Source organism: Acanthopagrus latus, chromosome 15 (genome assembly GCF_904848185.1).
Source record: "Acanthopagrus latus isolate v.2019 chromosome 15, fAcaLat1.1, whole genome shotgun sequence".
Classification (NCBI taxonomy): domain Eukaryota; kingdom Metazoa; phylum Chordata; class Actinopteri; order Spariformes; family Sparidae; genus Acanthopagrus; species Acanthopagrus latus.
This window is the reverse complement of record NC_051053.1, coordinates 21,516,920-21,539,708: the sequence shown is the minus strand read 5'-3', so window position 1 is coordinate 21,539,708 and position 22,789 is coordinate 21,516,920. Positions and strand designations below refer to the sequence as shown.

The 22,789-nt window shown below is 43.9% G+C and overlaps 1 protein-coding gene across 3 annotated transcripts in view; it reads left to right on the top strand.

The window, feature by feature from the left end:
• The window catches only part of LOC119033250 (C-terminal-binding protein 2-like), a 71,178-nt gene extending 48,559 nt beyond the window's left edge, over positions 1-22,619 (top strand). For 2 of the 3 annotated variants that reach the window (XM_037123101.1, XM_037123102.1), the window contains 8 exons: positions 8,155-8,309; positions 14,120-14,264; positions 15,019-15,225; positions 16,257-16,471; positions 17,677-17,807; positions 18,351-18,478; positions 18,568-18,691; positions 20,884-22,619. In XM_037123101.1, coding sequence (XP_036978996.1) covers positions 8,155-8,309; positions 14,120-14,264; positions 15,019-15,225; positions 16,257-16,471; positions 17,677-17,807; positions 18,351-18,478; positions 18,568-18,691; positions 20,884-21,067 — 1,289 coding nt within the window. In that variant the 3' untranslated portion in view covers positions 21,068-22,619. Of the gene's footprint in view, positions 1-8,154; positions 8,310-14,119; positions 14,265-15,018; positions 15,226-16,256; positions 16,472-17,676; positions 17,808-18,350; positions 18,479-18,567; positions 18,692-18,954; positions 19,033-20,883 lie in introns of all 3 variants that reach the window. The other variant, XM_037123104.1, reaches the window with a different exon arrangement.
• Positions 22,620-22,789: the final 170 nt, after the last annotated feature.

Here is a 22,789-nt window from a genome sequence, read left to right as displayed (position 1 = left end):
TCCTGCAAGGTTTACGCAACAGCCAATGGGCCCTTGAGAAATGTCTCCGTTGTGCTTTTCGCTCCCTCTCAAAGCGAGTCTGGTGTTCTGTCTGGTGTTGGGTGGGACTCCGTGTTTTGGACAGGCTTTGCTTTTGTTTCCTACGGTCCAGGTTCTGGGGTCTGGCCGCCGGGTGGGGCGGCTGGCACGCTGCGGCCAAACTCCCCCAGGCTGGTGCCGACCCAACTGGGAGAGAGCGACGTGGATGTAAACAGAGAGAACGTTGGCGAGAGAGGAGTTAAGTGACGGGAAGAAAAGGAACCAGATGTGATCAGTTTTCTCATTCTTTAGTAGCCGGACCTCTGGCCTGCAAGTGCTGCCATGTGTGTGTGATCAGTTATTAGAATAAGTCTCACTTCTGTCTGGTTAAGAATCCATAACCTGCCACCTGGAGGTGAAGACGTGTGTGTGTGTGTGTGTGTGTGTGTGTGTGTGTGTGTGTGTGTGTGTGTGTGTGTGTGTGTGTGAGTGAGTGAGTGAGTGAGTGAGTGAGTGAGTGAGTGAGTGAGTGAGTGAGTGAGTGAGTGAGTGAGTGAGTGAGTGAGTGAGAGTGTGTTTGTGTGTTCCTTTTGTTCAACAATTAGATTATAATTATTTCATGAGTTCTCTATATCAAACGTGGCATGATTATAAAATAATAAATTCACGATCGCAACACAACCCGGATCGACTCCTAATCATTAGATGAGAATGTGCTCGATTCTCTTAAGTTAATCATCAGAAATAATCAGACATGAGGTAACTGTTGCCCGCTCACGTTTAACATCAGCAGATGACTGTTATTACAGCCGTCTGCAGCTGCGAGCTAATTCTGAGTCTCTGTAATAGTCCTATAATATTCCTCATGGACCAGTAATGGTCCTGTGGTAATCAACTTTCAGTTTACAGAAGCCTGGAGTGACCAAAAAAGGCAATTCATGTAATACAACTACCAGAACTGCAAATTTGTGACCTGAGCATGTTCACATATGAAATAGTCTGTTTGGCCTGTTTACTGACGGATTATCTCAGAACTCTGCATGTACAAAATGTTCTAGGAACTGGATAATTTAATATCTGTGATACAATAATGAGATCATCCTGCTGTCCAAATGAAATATTCTTAGTGATCTGATTTGAGAATAACAAAGTGAGTCACTGAAGACCTTTTAAAAAGTTTTTAAATTCAAGTTCAAAGGGAGCTTTATTGGCACCGGATACACGGCGTTTACATCGCCAAAGCAAATGTGTAATTACAAACAAAATGAAATAGACAAAAGTCAAGGCGAGTTTATTTACAAAGCACCGCTCAGCTGTCAGCTGGCTGGTTTTACAGCACGATTGCACAAAAACTACTGATAAGATTTTTGCGCAATCTTCTGCACAACTGAGAATAGACCCTGTTAATGTTAACTCACATTATGAGACTTTCCTATTTAAGTGGCCGAGTAAGTACAATTTGATGCAGAGCCAAATAGAAATCCCAGTCTAGTGGATGTAAGTATGTTTTCATAGAGGAGAGTTTTAGTCTAAGCAGCAGCAGAAACCTGCAACTACCAGCAGTGTGCAGCGGAGACGAGGGGGATTCATAAAGGTACCGACGGTGATGAGGTTTGATTTAATTAATGAGGCTCCGTGGAGCTTCTGTGTTGTGCTTGAAGTCGTTAGCTTATGTGGGCGGACTCAGTTACTAAACTTTGGTTGGCTGCTGTCGCTCTCCGTTAGCAGAGAGGAGGGAGGAACTCAGACGAGGTGTAGAGTATGTGCACCAGGTCACATCCTTTGGACTGTCGCGGAAAACCCGACCGGAAGAAATCAACAGTCCAGCGGCACGAAACAGCTTAAAACCTTTCTCACGTTAACAGTCTGCTCACGTACAATATCAACGACGATGTCAAAAATTCACCTTGACCTTCCTCATCCACGTGCCCGACAACAAAACAGATGTTTGTTTTTTTGCCGGCAGTGAGACGGGGGGTTGAAAAATCAATACAGTAAAGAAATAAATATCAAAAGAGCTAATTAAAACGGTGGATAAAAACATTTTTGGGAGTCTCGCGGGAGAGTTCAGTGTACGAGGTTGACACTGTGCACTGTGTGAAGGCACAACAGAGGAGACCCCTCAGATACAGTCTCCTATCTGATCTGCAGCTTAGTGAGTTTTAAGCGAGGCATTAACATATCAAGTGTGTAGGTGTAGGGCAGCTCCATTCAGTCTGAGCGAAGCTGCTCGTTTAGCAGGGAGACTCGCAGGAGGCCGAGTGCCACATTTATGTTTAGCCGCAGTTGAAAGTGTTTCCGATGCGCCCTCAAAAAAATAAAGGTGGAGCACGGCCGGTGCGTGCCGATCAATGAGGCATTAGCGAGACGAAGAGAAGGAGAGGAAGAGATGTTTGCTCCGTTGACTATTTGAAATTGAATCAAGGAGTGCCGGGCAAACACAGCGGACCTGAGAGAAGCGCTCAGCTCTATTTCTAGATTTCCCTCTTGCACCGTCAGTGTGCTTTCAGCCTGCCACTGATGATTTCAATTGGTTTAAAAACTTCAAAATGGCGATGGATTGAGCTCGGCCCGCGGTGTCAGTGCGGGGACTTGCAGAGTGGCGTACTCCTTACAGACTGGAGACTAAAACCCCCAAAACTCATTAACTTTGGTGTGACAGACACTCCCTGCAGGGACGCTGACAAGAGGCCATTACCGAGTCTCAGTCAACAACGCCTCCCCGACAGAGCGCGTGTTTGTATTTTCCTTCACCGCTCACTGCATTAACTTTACAAAACACACAATTCCTCGTGTGTGATAAACACGCTGTCAGTTTGTTTTTTCTCTCTCTCTCTCTCTTTGGCTGAGCGACTGATGGGAGATTGAGCTCTTTCTGTCCAAAAGCCGACGTGCTCCTGAAAATCACCGGCCAGGTATCCGACTCATTAAGACCCTCATTAACAGCCTTGTTAGGCCTTAATTACCCGCAGATTCATCATGTGTTAAATGCGGTGCCACGTTCTGCCTTATTAGTCTGGAGAAAGGCTATTAGCCACCAGGAAATAATTAATCAAAGAGCATTTTGACCTACTTCCTGCAAGTGACGCTGTCTCTCCCCACCAGCTGCTTCTTGTCTGTCTGTGTGTGTGTGTGTGTGTGTGTGTGTGTGTGTGTGTGTGTGTGTGTGTGTGTGTGTGTGTGTACAGTACAAGTCGGTGATGGTTTCATCGCTGTTCGTCTCTACTTTCATCTGGTGTGCACACCGGAGGCTCAGCGTGTGTGTGTATGTGTGTGTGTGTTACGTTAGGTGATAGAAGTATTTTCTCCCTCAGCCATTCTGAGCTGTGATAATGAACTCTGCAGGAGTGTGATGAGGAGGCGCGGGGAGTGTTGCCGAGCCACAGGTGTGTTTGGAAAAGCAGTCCCGCCACTCACACACACACACACACACACACACACACACACACACACACACACACTTACTCGTGTACACACAAAGAGCCTCTGTGGTGAGAATAATGCACAAAACTCTGAAAGATCGAGGTCACTTCTTGCACATTATTTCTTTTAACCTTTTCCTTTTCATGCGCCGTTTTTCTCCCCTCATCATTTTTTCCCTCATGATGTACCAGTTCGGCTTTTATGAAGCTCTGCTTTTATTAGGCGCGCAGCACAATAATAATATTGTTAATGACTGTTACATGATGAAATATAATAAAAAAGATATAATCTCTTCATCTCTGCAGCAGCATTGTTATTATAAAACACACAGTTATAAAGTGGCTCACAAAACAGTCATAAAGCTCTCACCTCGTAAAGACAAGGAACTGAGACAAAGTGCGCAAACATAAAATTTGAAAGCAAAGCTATAACAAAAGTATGCGGAGGAAAAGCCAAAAGTAACTAACAGAATATAATTTCATTAAGATAAGCATCAAGTGACGACTGAAGCTGCAGAGAGCCAAAAAAATGGATTGTTGAGTCTCATTCCCAGGTCGTCAAACACTGACGCTGTTGGATGGCAGGTCGGGCCGTCCACCAACAGAAGTGTCGGTGTTTGACGACCTGGAAATGAGACTTACAGATCAACAGCACCTCAAAACAGAGGACTCTAAACACTTTTCCACAATCAAGGTCTGCTCAGTTGTTGTCTTGATGAGGCCCAGACGCACAAAACCGCTAAAAAGGAACTAGTGGCGACGAAGGCCGACTGTTGCGTCTCCTGTGTCTTGGCAAAAAGCTGCACATGGAGGAAATAACACAACACTCTCACTATTACTGCCTCTTCTAATCAATAATGTGTCTGATAGGGGGTTGCGAATGGCCCTGGCGAAGAGGCGGAAGTGAAAGATAAGAAGAAACTGCAGTAGATGGCTGAAATGATGGATCCTACAGCAACAGGCTCCCTTTTCTTTTTCCCTTTCTCTTCTCGTGCACTGATTCGCTCAGCTGAACAGCCAATCAGAGTGATTTCTACAAAAAAAAATCACCGATTTAAAGATGAAAATCTGAGAAAGACACCCAGGCCAAGATTTTTAAGCACATAGCGTCACAAACATTATGAACTACATTTCTCATCATGCAGTGCAGTAGCTTCTTTCATTAGACATCTTGCAGGCTCCACACATCCAGGCTTTTCTCTTAAAACTGTCCACTCACCAGCGGCAGCAGGAATAACTCTGATGACATCATCAGGGTTATTTTTTTGTTTACAACTTGGGAAAGCTCACAGGAGACTCGACGCAGCAGATTTCACAGGCTGTGTGCTGCTCCAACCGAACCTCGTGTGTGATGGAGTTTCCCTTTCAAGGCCCGTCCAGAAAAATGTGATCAATAGTGTCTTACAAGTCATCCTTTGAGACATTTGAGACAGTCGTCCTCCTCCTCCTCCTCCTCCTCCTCCTCCTCCTCCTCCTCCTCCTCCTCCTGCTTCTCACTGCTCCTTTCCTCTCTCGGTTCTTCATCTTCAGCTCCCCGAGCGGTCAGCCCTCCTCCTCACCACGTCACCTCTGCTCCGCACGGAGTTTTTGACACACACTTGAGTTCTTCTCGCCTCTCAGATGTCTGAATGTGTTTCGCCTCCCTCTGCGGTTTGATGGGAACAGAGAAAGACACAGTGAGAGAGAACGCCACCAGTTATTAGATGAATTAACACCAGAAAATCCAGTCAGTTTGTCAAAGCTGTGATATTAATGACATACTGCTGAGCTCTTGTTTTTAATTAATCCCCTGTTTCCAGTTCTCTCTGACAGCTTTAGCACAGGTAGTCTGTTAGTCCAAATGTGTTGTGTGTGTGTCTGTGTGTGCAGATTTGTGTGTGAAGGCATCAAAGACTGCATAATTTCCAGCCTGTGCTTTTTTTTTTTTGTTCCCGCTTTGGCGCTGCTTATCTTCAGAACACGCGGCGCCGCAGAGATGTGTGCGGACCTGATGCAAATCTACATTTTCTATAACATTTCATGGAGAATCTTTTTATTTTTTTTCGAAAATGGTTAAGTTTTGCTCGCTGTCATTTGACTAGGAGTTCGCACAAAGAGCAGTTAGTGCCTTAAAACTCGACGTGGAACGCGAGGAGAAGAGTGAAGCATTCGTGACTGAATGAGCCACCAAGTAAAACACCAGCACTGGTATTTATTTCTGAAGAGTTTTAGCACTCAAAATCTCCGCTAATCTGCTTCATCAGGACTGTGTGGGTGTGGTGTGATCACATTTTAGTTTTCTTTCTTTCTTTTTCTTCTTTTTTTTCGGTGGCCTGGCAACGAAGACAAGCAAATCCAGCAGCTGCCGTCACATTTAGATTTCAATGTTAGCCTGATTCTGGACATATGTTCTTATACCAGTGAGAAGTGCATAGAGAGACACAAATATAGACGTCTGTAGAAAACCGTGGCAGAGAGGTTTGCATTCAGGATAGGTAGGATAACATCACTCATATAAACAGGCTGATTGAGGAAATGGGTTTTCATGGCCCTTAAATTGCAGCGTGGCACCAGAGAAGATGCACCATCTTCCTCAAACTTGGATCAATAATCAATGCAACCCGTTCCATAATGCAGAACAGAAAACGGGCCTCCTGGTGCAGAGCTGAAGCCCAAATAAATCAAGAAAAAAAATACTAAAATACAGCATTTACATTTTTGTTGTCGCGTCTGTTACACACACACTCACACACACATGATCTGTTTAATGTACAATATGTTAGCATGTCGTAGCCGCGTAGGTCACAAACACTGTCCTTGCTTTCCCCCGAATCTGGCGGCGTTGGAGAGGCGGACACAGAGCGAGCAGGCTTGGATGTCCTCTCCAGCAGCGCAGATGTCACTAAATAAAATATTTCATAATCCTGCCCAAATCCTCTAATCACCATGACAACAGGCAGCAGGGAGCCAGAGAGTGGTGGTGTGTGGACCCCTCCTCTTTTTCCTTTTTTCCTCTTTTTTTTTTGTCCCTTTTTTCGGTGGAATTTGGGTCCACACTGTCGGTTCTTTCCCCCTCCACGTTACACTGTTTTAAACAGCACGTCGATTTCGGGGGAAGTGAGTTGTTCGGCGCACTCTGGCAGATTTTTGGCTGATTCAGTCAGTCCTTTGAAAGAGTTTATCAGTGCTGGCACATTTGTAATTTCCAGCAGTTTTTTTTTTTTTTGCCACTTTTCTCCCTGAGGGGGTAAATCCTATCACAGCTCAACATCAAGGTGAGGGAGGAAAACAGAAACTCCAAAAGAGCTCAAACACGGAAACGACCACAAGTTTGAATGTGGTTACATGTGGATTTTAATCGATGTCGGACACAACCGCATCGATCAGACGATTAATAGAGAATTGGATCAAAGGGAAATAGGTTGCCAAATATTTTGATAATCGATGAATCGGTCCAGTAGTTTATCAAAGTGAAATGGAAAAGCTTGGCTGCTTTTCTGTGTCTGTTATGAAAGTAAATGAAGATGGGAGTTGTCTTCATCGTTAAATAACCACCATTGCCAATGAAAATGAATAATCCTGAATGAGCAATAAAATGAAATAAGTGATTTTAAAGGCTCTAAATATAATATTATCAAATACCACAGAATTTTTGAGGGAAAATATTTAGACTGAAACATATATTAACACAAGTTTAGTCTTTTTGTTTCGCCCGCGACTACGTCACGTTCATGCACATTACGTGGGCGAACCATCCATGATTAATTACAAGCTGCACCCAAACTGTGATGGCGGGATAGCAAGCGAAGGGAAAAAGGAAATCTTTCCAAACAGGAATTGTTAGGAGCACAAGTCCACAACAGGAGGAGGATATTTCAGTAGACAGTGTAAAAAATTTAGAAACTCTGATCTGGTGTTTTCCTTGTTTCACCTGTGACTCAGGCTGAAATGCTCACAGATGAAACAGTTTGTACTCATGTTATGTTCAGTCACATTTGCCAGCCTCCTCCCTGACTCTCTCTCAGAGGTGACAGGAGCAGGCGACCCAGTGAAAGTGTAACACCTTGAATAAAATCACAGATTTCTCTGAGTTTGAACGTTGTTGAAAACATCATAATGTCAGAACACAACAACAGTGAATACATAAAACAAAGCTCTGGTTGCTTTCAGACAACGTCATGCAGCAGTGTTACGTATTGTGTGTTTAGGGTTGTAAACTGCACAAGGAGCACACACACACACACATGCACACACACAGAGGAGCACACACTGAAGGCCTGCCGGCTTCTGTATGGTGATAATAATGGAGGTGATGACCTCATGGGGTGAAAGGACCTGTTGCCTGGTAACAGTGTGGATAACAGCCAGAGAGGGGGGTATTCATATCGCCAGCATAGTGTGTGTGTGTGTGTGTGTGTGTGTGTGTGTGTGTGTGTGTGTGTGTGTGATATCGACCAGTGTTGCCAGGTAAGGGAGATGATGATAGTGGTTTGAAGTCGAGGGACTACAGGCGGTCAGGTGTGTGCAGTTGTGTGTGTGTGTGTGTGTGTGTGTGTGTGTGTGTGTGTCCCATCACACGGACAGAACACACACGGTCCCGGCCTGTGCAAACACTTCCTGCTGTCGGGTGCCTTTCCTACATTTTACTGCTTCTCGTGCAGCTCACTTGACTGTGTGTGCCAGACATAAATAATTAACTCCCTCTCCTCGTCTCTCTCCGTGTGTCTCTCTGCAGGTATTCGGCCCCAGATTATGAATGGGCCTATGCACCCGCGCCCCCTGGTGGCGCTGCTGGATGGGCGCGACTGCACCGTGGAGATGCCCATCCTCAAAGATCTGGCCACCGTGGCTTTCTGCGACGCCCAGTCCACACAGGAGATACACGAAAAGGTACAAAATGCCATAAATTCCTACTGCTGGAAAGTTTCATTACTCTAATTATATTTATATCTCTACTTTTAGTTAAACAGTTACCTGCTCATCCAGCTCCTGCGGTATTTTCTCTCCTTGTCCAAATCTTGAGTGTTCACCACTAAAGGCCCCTTATTTATAAGCCCATTTTAGCAGCCTTAGTTTATGTATGTAATTAACTTTAATTAGCTCTTGTTGATTTGCTGTCAATTTTATGCTGCTTCAAGCAATCTGGAGCGTATAGACATTAAGTCTGGAGTGGATACGTTTCAAAATCTGCCTCGCCACTCAGCCAAGAAAAACACATAAAAAAAAAAAAAAAAAAAAAAGTGAAGATAAACGATGAATTAAAGCCACGATGTGTCAGCTGATGGAGCAACTTCACATATTGGATAATAGCTTCATGAATCATGCTGCTTTTTTCTAAAATCTCCTACAGTCGTATAGCATTGACTGACTGTCCTGATGTTAAAGGTTTAATGATTGAGCGATATCAGACGAGCGGCTGTGCTTCACAGTCGTGTGTGGATCGACGGGGAAGCTTACACCTCAGTCCGTATGGATCACAAGTAGTGTTGCGTTTATACAACTGCTCCCACTGAAATAAACCTGATCAATGTGTGTTACTGGAAAACAATCCGTCACATCAGTAGAAAACGTAATGAAACCTAGTTTACTACTTCAGCAATTAGGCCAATCCTTAGTAATGAACTGGCAGCAGACTACATCCAGAAGACGTTAAAACATGGTTTAAAATGTCTTAGTCGATAACATTCTGAATTAGACACATTGAGCTTATTAAGGAAGTTGTCTCACTTGTTTCTCATCTCTGCTGAGGTGCTCATGCAGTATTCAGTACTGATCGGAGGCTGACGGTGCGATGTATGAGTGCTGCCTGTAAAGATACAGATGTAGGAGTCCCTAACTTCAACACATCGTATCAGCTGACGCGTTCACCTGGGTGTTTTCATCACAGCCGATCAGAGCTGAGTGGATAAATATCTGTCGCAGAGTCGACTGATGTGGCAGTGAATGCCGATTACAAACATTGACGCTGAAAACAAAAGCCAGGTGTTTTTTGTGTGAAAGGGCAACTGCAGTCACATACAGACGTCCTCTCTGTCCTGAAGACATCGCAGCTGTTATAATATTCATAACTAACCTCTCAAATCTGGGAAAGAATATTATATATTCAAGATTAATTTACCATCTTGTTTAAAGAGCGATTTGCCTGTGAAGAGAACTTTGGCCGCATAATTATTATTTAAATAGCACGCTTCAGAGGCAAGTCACATAATGCTTTTCCAAAAGATGTACAATCAAGTAAAACGGCTGGAAATAAATATGAAACTTAATTGATTCATTTAAAAGTGTAAATGCCCAGAATTTAAAACAAAGTAACAGTTAATAAGATACCAGCCACCTTAATACGCCTTTTTAAATTCTCGTTCTTCTCTTGTTTATTAACGTTCACACATCATTCCCTGAGAAATGAATGAAATTGTCAAAAATCTTGCAATGTTAAAGAAGAATCCTCTGTCACTGGATCTGCACCAGGAGTAAATATGGTCTATTCTGGGACTGTTGGGTGGTTTTATGTGTGATCCTGTTGACAAAACCATCCGATAAACACACGGACTGAGCCTGGTGAAAACATACACTCTTATATGCAGCACTTTTTTTTTTTTTTTTTGAACCACACTCTTCCTCCACATTATAATCATATGTCGGTTATGCAGACGATTACAAAAAGAATGTGACGGACAGCGAAGACGCGCAAACAGGAAGTGAGGCAGGTTTAACACACACGTGTCAGAATAGGTCAACCCGCATGATGTTACACAGACTGAGCTGCTTGCTGTAGCGCTGATAACTGTGCCAGAGTCTGCAGTTACTATCTCACACACACACACACACACACACACACACACACACACACACACACACACACACACACGTTGGTACTGGCACCAGTGTGAACTTTGAATATGAATCTTGAATAATTTGCCTTCAGTCGAGTGCAGAAGAATCCTGTCTTGCCTCCGTCTGCGTCTCCTCCTCTGTAATGTTTTAATAATATTTCAGCCCACTGGCTTGTTCCACTCTCCCAGTTCAACTGTAATGGTTTCATCACTGACTCTAATCCCACTGGGTGCTGAAGTGCTGCTTTGTTAAATAAGGAGGAGGAGGAGGAGGAGGAGGCCGGTAATAGAAACACAGTATAATTGTCCCGAGCCGGAGTGGTTGAAACATTTGTCTTATTTTACCGCCTGTACACTGGAGCCAGTCCGTTTGCAGTTTACCGATCTGAGCTGGAGGGTTTTCTGTCTTTACAGCCCAGCAGAGAGCAGAGAGGATTCCACCTCATGTTATATCTGTTTCAGTGAAGGTGTTGGCTTGTGTTCAGTCCTCAAAAGAAAAAAAAAGTCTGTTTTAATGGAAATAAATTCTCAAATTCTTGGTCTTTTCTCGCCATATTTTTCTGGTCTTTTCCTTGGATTCCTAGTTCACACACACACACACACACATTCTCATATGCACACAAACACAAGCCGTCCAGAAAGATGTTCTCATAGTTGCACATTACACATACTGAGGACCCATCTGGGAGAATAGACGTTGGCAGCGTTCCCACAACTATAACTGCACAGCAGAGGGTACAGATGGGGCACTCCACACACACACACACACACACTTGCACACACACTTGCCAGCTACCTCACCACAACTTTCAGCAGTGAAGTACTGTTCACACACGAGTATCTAAACAAACTCGCCACGCCGAGTCAGGCAAACACAGATCGAGGCGCGCTGCTGTTCTGTTTGCCGGCTCTGGCTGAGAGTGAGCAGATGCAGTGATTAGGAGGATCTGTACGCTGTCGCTCTCGTGCTCTCAGCACCAGTCGCCAGTGACCTGCAAAGCTGACGTGGCCCCGCCGAGCACACGTCAAAAGGCATTTACTAGAAAGCACTCGTCCTCTGTCAGCTAACACGACGCCGTCCTTGGAAAGAAGCAGAAGACTTTTTGAGTTTCAGAGGATAAAAATAAAACGGTGCATTCCTCGAGTGTCTCTGACGCTGCTGTATCACTAACCGCTGTTTATATCCGAGTGCGGCTTTTGTGGCGCGCAAATAATATCAACCACGGGCGGGAATGTTATCGAGGAAAAATAAAGTGTGTCTGGCTCGTGTTGAAAACACTTCAGTCAGGACAAAAGAGCGTTTCAAGAGCAATGAAGCATTACAGCACAAAAACCATGATGTGTTTGGATTTTATTGTTTTATTATTTTTTTTCGTTGAATATTTTTGGTGCTTTTGTGTGATAGCTGACAGTGGAGTGATAGACAGGAAATGCTGAGAGAGAGAGAAAGCGAGAGAGATGATATTAAACTGCGATCCTCTGCTGGAAGCAGTCCAGACACACTGTGATGATGGATTATGCACTTCAACCACTCCAGTGTTGAGAATAATATTAAATTTATGAGTAAACTTTACCCCAAAGTCTAGACTACATATTGTTCCTCTTACTTTTAGTGCCATATATCCATTTGGTTTTGTTTTTTCTTTTTGGTTCGAGCTGCTGAGTTTTGGAGACATCAGCTGTGGAGATGTCTGCCCTCTCTTGAATATAATGGAACTAGATGCCACTCGACTCGTGGTGCCTGAAAAGCTGAACATCAGTGTCTCTTTCTCATCTACAGACCTGCTGTGAGCAGTCTTATGTAGGCTTTAAATGCGTCCTTTATTTTTTGTTTATTCGTCCAGTTTGTTTCTCGGGGACGGGACATATTAATGAACATTACTGGAAACATGCCAGAATTAGCCAAGAGGTTATTTTTCAAACACAGGCGGCAGTGAAAGCGGAGCAGTGAAGCAAAGACAAACAATCCCGCTGAGCAAAAACACATCCAGAAGTTTAGTGTTGAATTATAATTATTAAATACTTTGTTGTGGTCGTCCAACCTTGGATTATTACCCTACTTGATGAAAGCTGGATGACCAGAGATGGGGTTTAATAAAAAATGATGAGTAGCTCTCTTTAATTTCTAACCAGGGATGTTGCCGAACGTTGCAAAGAAGTCACGTAAACTTCAGCTGTGGCTCTCCACTGGATTTGATTTTGCTCAGCGGGATTCAACAACAACCAAACACAAGCAGTCGAAGATAGAAGTTACAGAACAGCTACGCAAGAACAGACATAAGCAGAAACAGATGAGAGCAAGAGAACCATGAAAAGAGACTGATTTTAGAAACAGGACATGCATTAAGACAAATTAATGTTAAGCAACAGCAGCAGTTTAGTTGTGGACAAGTTGCATATTGATATTTGACAAATTAGGCAGATTTAATTGGTTACTAAGCCATTTTCTTAACTGTCTACAAAAGGAGCTGTTAGTGGTGAGTTCCCCCTGATATGAACTGGTCCAGAGTCCCATTCATGTGCTTCAGATGGGATAAAAAGCTGATTTTGTGAGTGGAATAATGCCGTCTCCTCTCGTGACTCCCTCTGGGCTGAGCTGTAGCTTTAGCTCGCTCAGTCGTGATGCACGCTTCCCTCTGCATCAAACTGTACTCGCGCATAGTTGGCAGCCGCCTAAATATGGCCGATTTAAGTCATCAAGATCCATTTTATTCCCTGAGAAACAAAAATTAAACAAAAGAGGGAACAAAAATATCTCGCAGTGTCGGAGAAAGTCGGTTAAGAATTCTTGAAATTCACTCGGTAGTTTTTGTGTAATCCTGCTGACAAACCAACAGACTGACGCGGGTGAAAACATAACCTCCTTAACAAAGATAATAATAACCTTTGGTTTCACGGGCTCAACTATTCCTTTCTTGTGCGTCATTTCACATGTATAGAATGAGCTTAGTGAGCTGCCGTGTCAAGGCCTTTTACGCGCTTCTGCAATATTCATGATTGCTTGCTGCAGGTAACGGCCCGGTTTCAGCACAGAGCGATGGTGCCACGTGCACTGCCAGCTCAAACTGCAGACGGCTTAAAACTAATTAACACAATACGAAAACCCATTAGCTCACTTTTTCCACTTCATGTAAACTTGCTCTCAGCTTATGTTTCCTGTTCCTTTACCAGTCCGCTGTGACTGTGTGTCATTTTTCCAGCGTCGTCTCCAGCCAAGCCTGCTGCCGGCCGGCCTGCCTGCCTCGCCCGAGTAATGAGATTAATGCACGAGGAGAGCTTTAACCTTGAATTTAGCATCCAGCTCCCGCTACAGCTAGCTCCCAATAAAAAAATGGTATATGGAAATCCATGGCTATGCTAATCTGGCTGGATTAGGTTAATTCAGTTAGCGGGTTGTGAATTTAAACCTGTTACTTAGCAGCTCGCAGCAGCTACTCGCTCACCCAGTGCTTTCTCAGGGGCTGTCAGCCCACTTTATGCTCCTGCCTGCATCCACTCCAACCTTGTTTGCATACAGTCTGAATGAATTGATTGTGACGAAGACCAGCTGTGGCAAGCGCTCATTATAAACACACAAGACAGCCACTCGTATTTCTTTTTTTTCTTTTTTTTTTTTAGAGCACACATAAACAATCAATTTGCATTTAGACGATGAATTGTGGACATAAACTCAGATCCCGGAAAATCATTTCTTATTCATGTCGGCCTCGAGAAGTTGCTCATGCATAATGTTGTGGAGGAGCCATCTGAATACGAACGCGGGGGATGATATTGATTAACAGATTCAAATCTCTTTTACCTCCAAAGCTGCTAATGCTTGCTGAGGACGGCAATGATGACGGTTCGTCCTCTTGTACTGTCCCTCAGGTGCTGAACGAGGCGGTAGGGGCCATGATGTACCACACCATCACCCTGACCAGAGAGGACCTGGAGAAGTTCAAGGCGCTGCGCATCATTATCCGCATCGGCAGCGGCTACGACAACATCGACATCAAGGCCGCCGGGGAGCTCGGTGAGACTGAGGGACGGATGCGGATGAAAGAGGAGGGAGATGGATAAAAAAAAACAAAACGAGAGGTTGCTCAGTCATCATACGCTCAGAGTAATGAATGAGGAGGGGTCATATCTGCACATACGGCTCCATCATTCACCAGCACATGAGAGGGAACTGCAGAACACATCAACAAAAACAGAAATGATGCATTATGGGTGCCCGTTGGATGGGGGCCAAACCAAACTCTGCCTGCTATATTGACTTAACAAAAACAGCATATGTAACAGGAATGATTACATACTGTAAACAGAATATGTAATGGGAGTGATTGAATATGCAGAGCAGATGCTCCGACTGATATAAAACTCTCCCTCAGATTCCCATTCGGCCCCCTCGGCATATGCTTGGTACGAGAGCAGGATTTAGTGTGATATCCTAATTATTGTCGTTTGTGGTGATACATCTCGCTGCACTGACAGGGATTCTATTTTTGAGAAACGTTCTTTTCATTGGCGCTAATTAGCGGTTCTAATTATCATCTTATCCTTCACTGTTCAGTGTTATTTTGTAGAAGGTCGTAAAGAAAATACATTTCCTGTCGTATTTTGTGAATTCTTTTGCAAAACGGATTTATCTCTCTTCAAAACAGTCACAGTAATTACAACCAACTGTTATATCCGCTAAACCTGTGAAGCAGTTATGCTAATTGTCATTTGAAGTATTTATATTGTCGTCGTTTGAGCTTCACTGTTCCTTAATCTTTCCCTCCCAGGCATCGCCGTATGTAACATTCCCTCAGCAGCCGTAGAAGAAACGGCCGACTCAACGCTCTGTCACATCCTCAACCTGTACCGGCGAAACACCTGGCTGTACCAGGCTCTCCGGGAGGGCACGCGGGTCCAGAGCGTGGAGCAGATCCGGGAGGTGGCGTCGGGGGCGGCCAGGATCCGAGGGGAGACGCTCGGCCTCATCGGGTTCGGTGAGACTCTTCTTTGCGGTCATTTGAACGTTTAGCGAGTCAAAACTGTGTTCGTCAGAGTGGAGAGTTAATGAGGGGAGCGTTTGTGCTTCAGGCAAAATTTCAGAATGAATATCCAAACTTTGACCCGCTTATTACTTTGGAGAGTTAGCAGGAAACATTATGCAACATTTTACCGTCAAATGACAGCTTCAAAATGAACCTGATGGTACAGAGGATGGAGTGCGAACGCCTGTTCTTGCACTATTTGACTTTTTAACTGGTACGATCCTCCGTGATAAGAGCGCATCACATCACACACCACAAACTATGTGTATCTTCAGCTATGAATAAGAAGAAACTAGCTCAGTATTCTCAGTAGACATCATGGCAGCGGAACAGAAGAAACCAGAGAGCGACCGAGCAAAAGGCCGGACAAGAGCACAGTGTTCATCTCCCGCATGCTAATATGCAAAACGTATCTCACTTCAGAGAGTTTGGTCACTCTTTGTTAATCTGACACTATGTGAGCCTTGAAAGTTTCCAACCATCCAGCGTCTGTTCTTTCCGTGACACATCTGACTTTTTATTTTGTGAATTTTTTCGGTCCCCTTGAAAATAATGCAACACATTTCATTTCACTTTTATCTGCACATGCATATATATAGTTTTGACTAGTTGTATTCTCACCACCAACATTTGACTGGATTACACAGACGGCATTTGAGCCTTACTAAAACTGTCTCTTTTGTCTGCCGTTCTTTTTTGTTATTCTTTTTTTGTTACGCCAGTTTTCATCTTTGATGTCGCAATAAATAAAGCTATGCAGTCGTAAGTTCTGTGGGAAACACAGACAATAACCGGCTGGAAGAACTTTCGAGTTCCTTGCAAAGTAGTTCCTGGCACTGAAGGTTCAGTGTACTTTGGATGGAATCATGACTTTAAAAAAATGTATCCAGCTCAATAACTGAGAGATGGATCCACTGTCGGAAGTCTAAACGTTCAAACTAAGCTTCTAGAATCTGAACGGCATCTTCTCGTCCTCCCCGCAGGTCGCTCAGGCCAGGCGGTAGCGATGCGGGCTAAGGCGTTCGGCTTCAACGTCATCTTCTACGACCCCTACCTCCAGGACGGCCTGGAGCGCTCGCTCGGCGTCCAGCGGGTCTACACGCTCCAGGACCTGCTCTACCAGAGCGACTGCGTGTCCCTGCACTGCAACCTTAACGAACACAACCACCACCTCATCAACGACTTCACCATCAAACAGGTGGGGAAAAGCAGTTGCACGTGTCTCCTAACGGGCCTCAGGTGACGGAAGATAAAAGATTGTACTTTCTCACGCGGAGGAGAAAACTGATAAACCCTGATTGGCTGGCGCTCCTTCTCGCTGGCTGCACAAAGTCCTCACTAAGCTAATGATCTCTGAAGGTTTGTAGCAGAGCTTTAACCCTGCAGACTGGCAGCTGACTTGGCTGGCTGCTGACATTCCTTGGCTGCCGGTGCTCCTTTGTTGGCAGCGTCCAGTTAGAGGCTGTTTAAATAACCTTTTAATCAGTGGCGAGGTACTCGGAGCAGGCACATGCGGAGACACACTGGCGTTTGGAGAATCGCTGCAGATTGATCTAACATTCTGATATCAGAAAACCGTAAAAATGATGTTCTCTCAGCAGAAAGACAGTGTACATTTACACATTTTCCCTGCAGTGTAATCCAGCACACTGTATTTTTTTTTTTTCAAAGTCCACGATTTGTTTATGGATGTGCACAGTCTGAGCAGCACGCCACACCTATTGTGAGCTGCCAATAACGCAGCCGCTGACGAGCCAAGGAATGCTACTGACCAGCCAAGTCACAGATGCCAGCTGAGTGGGCTGCCAGACCAGGCACGGTGAATCAGCAGCTAGGCTAACCGCAGCATGTGCTTTAATGGTCAATGGTTTACGGACCAGCTTTTGTCTCCAAACGAGAGGTGAGTCTTCGTGACGTGTCTGTCTGAGCAGATTTTTGTGTTCCCACTAACATGATGAATACAAGAAACATTTGGAGGCTGCTCTCTCTGTGCTCTCCTGATCACTGCTGCCACCTGGAGGACATAAATCTAACTGCAGGCTTGGTTAGAATAACTATTTGAACCAGGTGCAGCTGAAACTGACAGCTGCTTCAAAACTTAAACAATAAATACAATGTACGTTCATCTGCATCATCTCCTCCTGGCTTGTTTCTTCTAAACCCTGACGAGCTTCTGTGTAGATGGAGGGATTAGTGTCATTTGGACACTTTGATAAGCCTTTTGTTAGCTTGTCGCTCTGTATTTGAAAAGCATTTGTTTTCCCCCAGTGTTGGGTTGTTTTTCCAAAAGAACAAGTCCTCCCACGCAGCACTGAGCCAATAACAGCAGCTCCGGGCGCGCGGATCGTTATTGAGGAGAATAAAAATCGATGTTGCGCCGCTTGTGTGTTTGTGTGTGTGCAGATGCGTCAAGGTGCTTTCCTGGTCAACTCAGCACGAGGAGGTCTGGTGGATGAGAAGGCTCTGGCTCAGGCCCTGAAGGAAGGCAGGATACGGGGAGCCGCGCTGGACGTCCACGAGTCAGAGCCTTTCAGGTGGTTATGATCACACAAACAGCTTTTAGCCACTGATTCAGTTCAGGTGTGTGACAGGAGTATTTTGCCTCATGTGCGCGTCCAAAAACCGGCACAAAGACCCGACTCAGCACATCGTATCATAAGAAAACTATGGTTTTACTGGTGACAAACTTCAGTTTTTGGCTGTTATCACCCCTTCCATTTCTTGAGGAGCAAGAGCTTGACACTTCTGTATGATCTCGCTCAGTGTTGTTGCGACCCGTGTATTTTTTAAAAACTGGCCCAGAGAGATCTGCTCCGCCATTTCGGAGTTCGATTAACTGCACACCTTGCTGGAATATGCAGCTTTTGTTTGTTTCCAGGCAGAGAAAAATATTGGCCGGCATCTTGCATAATAGAACTTTATCTTTAAGTTGTCTTGGCAACATATCTTGCACTTTGGCGCAATTTATTTTATCTTCTGGGCAGCTACATGTGATCCTGAAAGCCAGCTAACATAAACTCTGCCTGTGTAATTTAATCACTTTGTTTGTCTCGTTTCTTTCCTTTGCTGTCGATCAGTTTTTCTTTAGGTCCTCTAAAAGACGCCCCCAACCTGATCTGCACACCCCACACCGCCTGGTACAGCGAGCAGGCGTCACTGGAGATGAGAGAGGCCGCCGCCACAGAAATCCGCAGGGCCATCACTGGTACGGAGACGCCGTTAGATCAGGGTGCATTCCAGAGTTTTGGTTTCTCAGCTCACCAGGGTTCAATCTTGTCCCCCCCCCCGACACAGGCCGTATTCCCGACAGCCTCCGAAACTGCGTCAACAAAGAGTTCTTTGTCACCTCGGCGCCCTGGGGGATGATGGAGCAGCAGCAGCCTCAAGTTCACCCTGAGATCAACGGCGCCGCCTACAGGTAGGAGGTGGATTTACGTGAGAACGGGAGGCTGCTCTTATCGCACCGGTGTCATCTCAACACCTGCAGTAGAAGAGGCTTAACACATGGGGGGGGCGGGGTAGTCTAGATGTTCAAATGTATGTGTTTCACAATTCTGACTTTCTTTTCCTGAATATTAGGCTGGGCCCTAGTTTCTGTTGCGTATTTATACGTAGAACTTGGCCCAGATGAATTTGTTCAGTTTATTGTCTCAACCAGAATGAACTGCTTCTCTCACACAGCCGAGTGAACCAAACCATGGTACAGGCCATAGCAACGGGGGGAATGCAGGACAAATTATATACCTAATTCTCAACCAGGTAAATGAATACTACCACTGCTGGCCCACAGGCCAGGGCGAATGAACAACATCATTAATAAAAACCAGCTCCCATTGAAACCTGCTTCACACTCTGACTCACATGTCCTGTAACTGAACCCACTCTACTCTACCCAGCATCTCATCAGTACCTCCAGCCGCCCCCTACCCACCCCCACCTGCACCACCGGCACCACCACCCTGAAAACAAAAGACATGGGATCCCTCTAATGTGGGCCATATTTACACATGATGCACGAGTATAATAAAGTAGAATAAAGTCGCCGTTATTCTGTATTTGCATTTTTGCAACAGTTATGGGGGTATTTTCAGTTTGTTTAACTTTGCGATAAGAGTTTCTCCTTCACACTTTCCCCTTTCAGCTCCTTGTAATTATCAGTTCACTCAAACTATTTAAAAAAAAAATCTGTTTTCTCACTTACCGGGGATGCTGTTCCTGGGAAAAGATGGAATGTAGCTAATGTATTTTCTCCATGAAAGAGAATATTCCATTAACCTCCATCACACTTACTTGTCAGCAGAAATCTGCCCACTGTCTCTCTGGGTAAATACCGTAGAGATGATAAGTGAGAAATAACACTTTTTCTTTTTGTAATTTGGGTGAATGTCCCTTTAGAGTCCTCTCTTACACTGAAGTAGAACTCCTGACATTCTCATTTACTGCCTCCATACTGCAGTGCTCCTGCCATTTTTGAATTATTTCTTTAAATGTTGTTTCACAGAGGTGATGATGTTCAGTGAGCACAAACTGTTTATTTGTGTCCCCCAAAAGCACATCTAGCAATTAATTTGTTGTGTGTAATTGTGTTGTTTTAGAGTTTCTTAAACCCTAAACTTTTAATTAGCAGTTCAGTTCAGACAGTAACGATTTGCATTTGGGAAAAAAAAAGTGTTCGATCAAGTTTATCGATAATCAACGCTGTAAAAAGAACTCAAAAGTCATACGTGAGTAAAATTAAAAAACTGTTGTGTTACAGTATAACTTTGGTAAAAGTGAAAGTCACCCATATGAACGGTACTATCTGATATTAAATGATCTCATGTATCTAAAGTAAATGTATTAATGTATTCCATAGACTGTAGGAGCGAATTAAGCAGTCATTTACTCACTTTTAATATGAAATATGTCGGCTGTTTTTCCTTTAGAAAACTGTTTTAACCGCTGATATGATCTATGATTGATACCGAATACATTAAGAGACAAATGAAACAGATTCAATCATCATTTATTACTTTATTTATTACTGATTTCAGTCCGTATCCCAACAAAATCTGACCCATATTGAAGCCACCAAATGGCTAACATGTAAGAATGTCAGTTCTTTATAGAATGTATTTTGTATGTTTCTATTTCATTTTGATATTATTATATTTGATCAGCAAGTATTTGTCATTTGTAACCAGATCCTTTTTTATGTATTTGTGCCCATCTCTGATTGGCAGTAAATACATTTTAATCAAGAACATATTAATCATTAACATCCTTAGACTGCATACTATGGGTCGATCAGTTATTGGCCTGGCTGACTATTGGATCCCAACTTGCAACTCTGATGCAGCATGCAATCGGCCATGTCACTAACTGAAGTCATTAAATAAATGTAGTTGAGTAAAAGTACAATATTTTCCTCCAGAATATCATGTAAAGTAGCAGGAAATGTGAGTACAAGTACCTTAAAATGCTCTTAGGTACTTGAATAAATCTACTTTAGTACATTCAGTCCATGTCAATAGTCAGCCGCTACTTTTAAATTAAATAAAGTTACTCTCAGCTGAACAGTTTTCCTTTGTTCTTTATCATGCTTGCTGATCACTTCCTGTCCATCTCCAGATTCCCTCCTGGCGTGGTGGGTGTCGCCCCCGGTGGGATTCCCGGACCGATGGAGGGGTTGGTGCCTGGGGGAGTGCCCATCGCCCACACCCTGCCCCCCGGTACCCATCCGTCACAGGCCACCTCCCCCAACCAACCCTCCAAACATGGCGACCCCATGAGAGAGCACATGACTGAGCCGTAGGACTGCTAAAGGGGGCTAAAACCGATGTAAACATTAAAAAAAACAAAAAACAAAAACCCAGCAAACCTACCAACTCAACCATCCGACTGTACGCTTTGACTTCAGCCATCTGAACCTACCAGCAGACTGCCTGCCGGGCGGTGGTTTGTACGAAACCACTGAGCCCAACAGTGAGGACAGTGGATGTTAAAACACACCTGAGCTGCCACACTGAGATGGGACTGACCGTCAAACTCACGCGCCGAAGATCTGAAACCTTTGCTCCCCCCATATCTGTTTCTGTTCTTCATTGAATTCAGTGGTATTTTTTTGTTTCTATCTTTATTTTTGAGTATATTTCAGGGAGAATTCCTCCTGATTTCTGGGACACGTTGACATTATCCACGTGCAGGATGGAAATCTGACCCGACCTCCCTGGTTTGAAGGGACAGTGACTTCAAAAACAATCCGTCCGATTACCATTCTTCTCCTTCATCGTCAGTTTCACCCATTCCAGCGCAAACGTGTCTTGTGTTATTATTTTTTTTTCTATTTTTTTCTTCTTCTGTTTATCCTATATTCTGTGTTTCTGTTGCAAGTGAATATCTGTTTTTTTCTGTTCTTCAGTGTGTGAAAAATGAATGGATTTGTTGAGTCAGCTGATGACAAACGAGCAGCATCAGTAACCTGGACTCCACCTTTGCTCTTTTCTAATCGTCGTGGTCGGTGGCCCCTGAATGTAGAGACGAGATGTTGGGGCAGAAGGTGTGGTTTACACTTCCAGGAGGAATTTTTTGGCTTATGAGGTTAAAAAAAAAAAAAACTGAAAAAAAAAAACCCCTGAAAAAAAAGATCATTTTCGACCAAAAAAAGGATGGAAAAAGAAAAAAGAGGACATTCACGGTTAGATATTGTGCGTTGAGTGTGTCACCTCAAATTAAATATTGCTGTTGTAAGTTTTCCAACTCTGCTGAACTGAGGTACCTACAATATTTGGCCCCCAAATATTATCTGTTCGCATCCCAAAGGACCTATAGTACATTGCAGCACCAGCTAGCGAGGTAGGAAAGAAACAGTTGACTCAGGAAAAAAAAAAAAAAAAAATCAAATATGTCCAAATCTGAACAGAAAAGAAAGTCTGGATTATTGCTTTTTCATGTCTCCACCTCTTTCTCCATTGTGGTATTTTTTTTTTTTATATATCAAATGTATGTTTTTTGATGTTTAAGGTTTTCAGTCCTGTTAGATTTGTATTGCCTTGTTAAATGTTCTTATAATCATAGTCTTATGTGAACGACCCCACCCTCTCCTCCTTCTAGTACTTTTTTTTTTTTTTTTTGTTTTCCTGCTCTAATGAAAGCCAGCTGTGGCTCTCGGAGGCATGGTCGTCGTCGTGCCCTCTGGCGAACCGCAGCCAGCCATCCCTTTTAGCCCCACGACGTTAGCAAGAGACGGCTGCTAGCAGATTGTTTGGTTTTTAGTGTGAGTATTTGTATTTGTTTCTTGTACAAGGTGAACATATAGCATACAGTGCAGCTGGAAACAATAAATAAAACTTACTGTTCTGATTGATGATCGGCTCTGTGGAACATTTTGTGGGATTTTGTTTTTTTCCTGGGCACTTTTTATTTAAAAGATACTTTTATCTTCTATATCCTCTAAACCAGGGATTTATAAAGTCCGTTAATGTCAGAAACAAACATGAAAAAGTCAATATTGATGGATTTCATCGCTCCTTTCCTC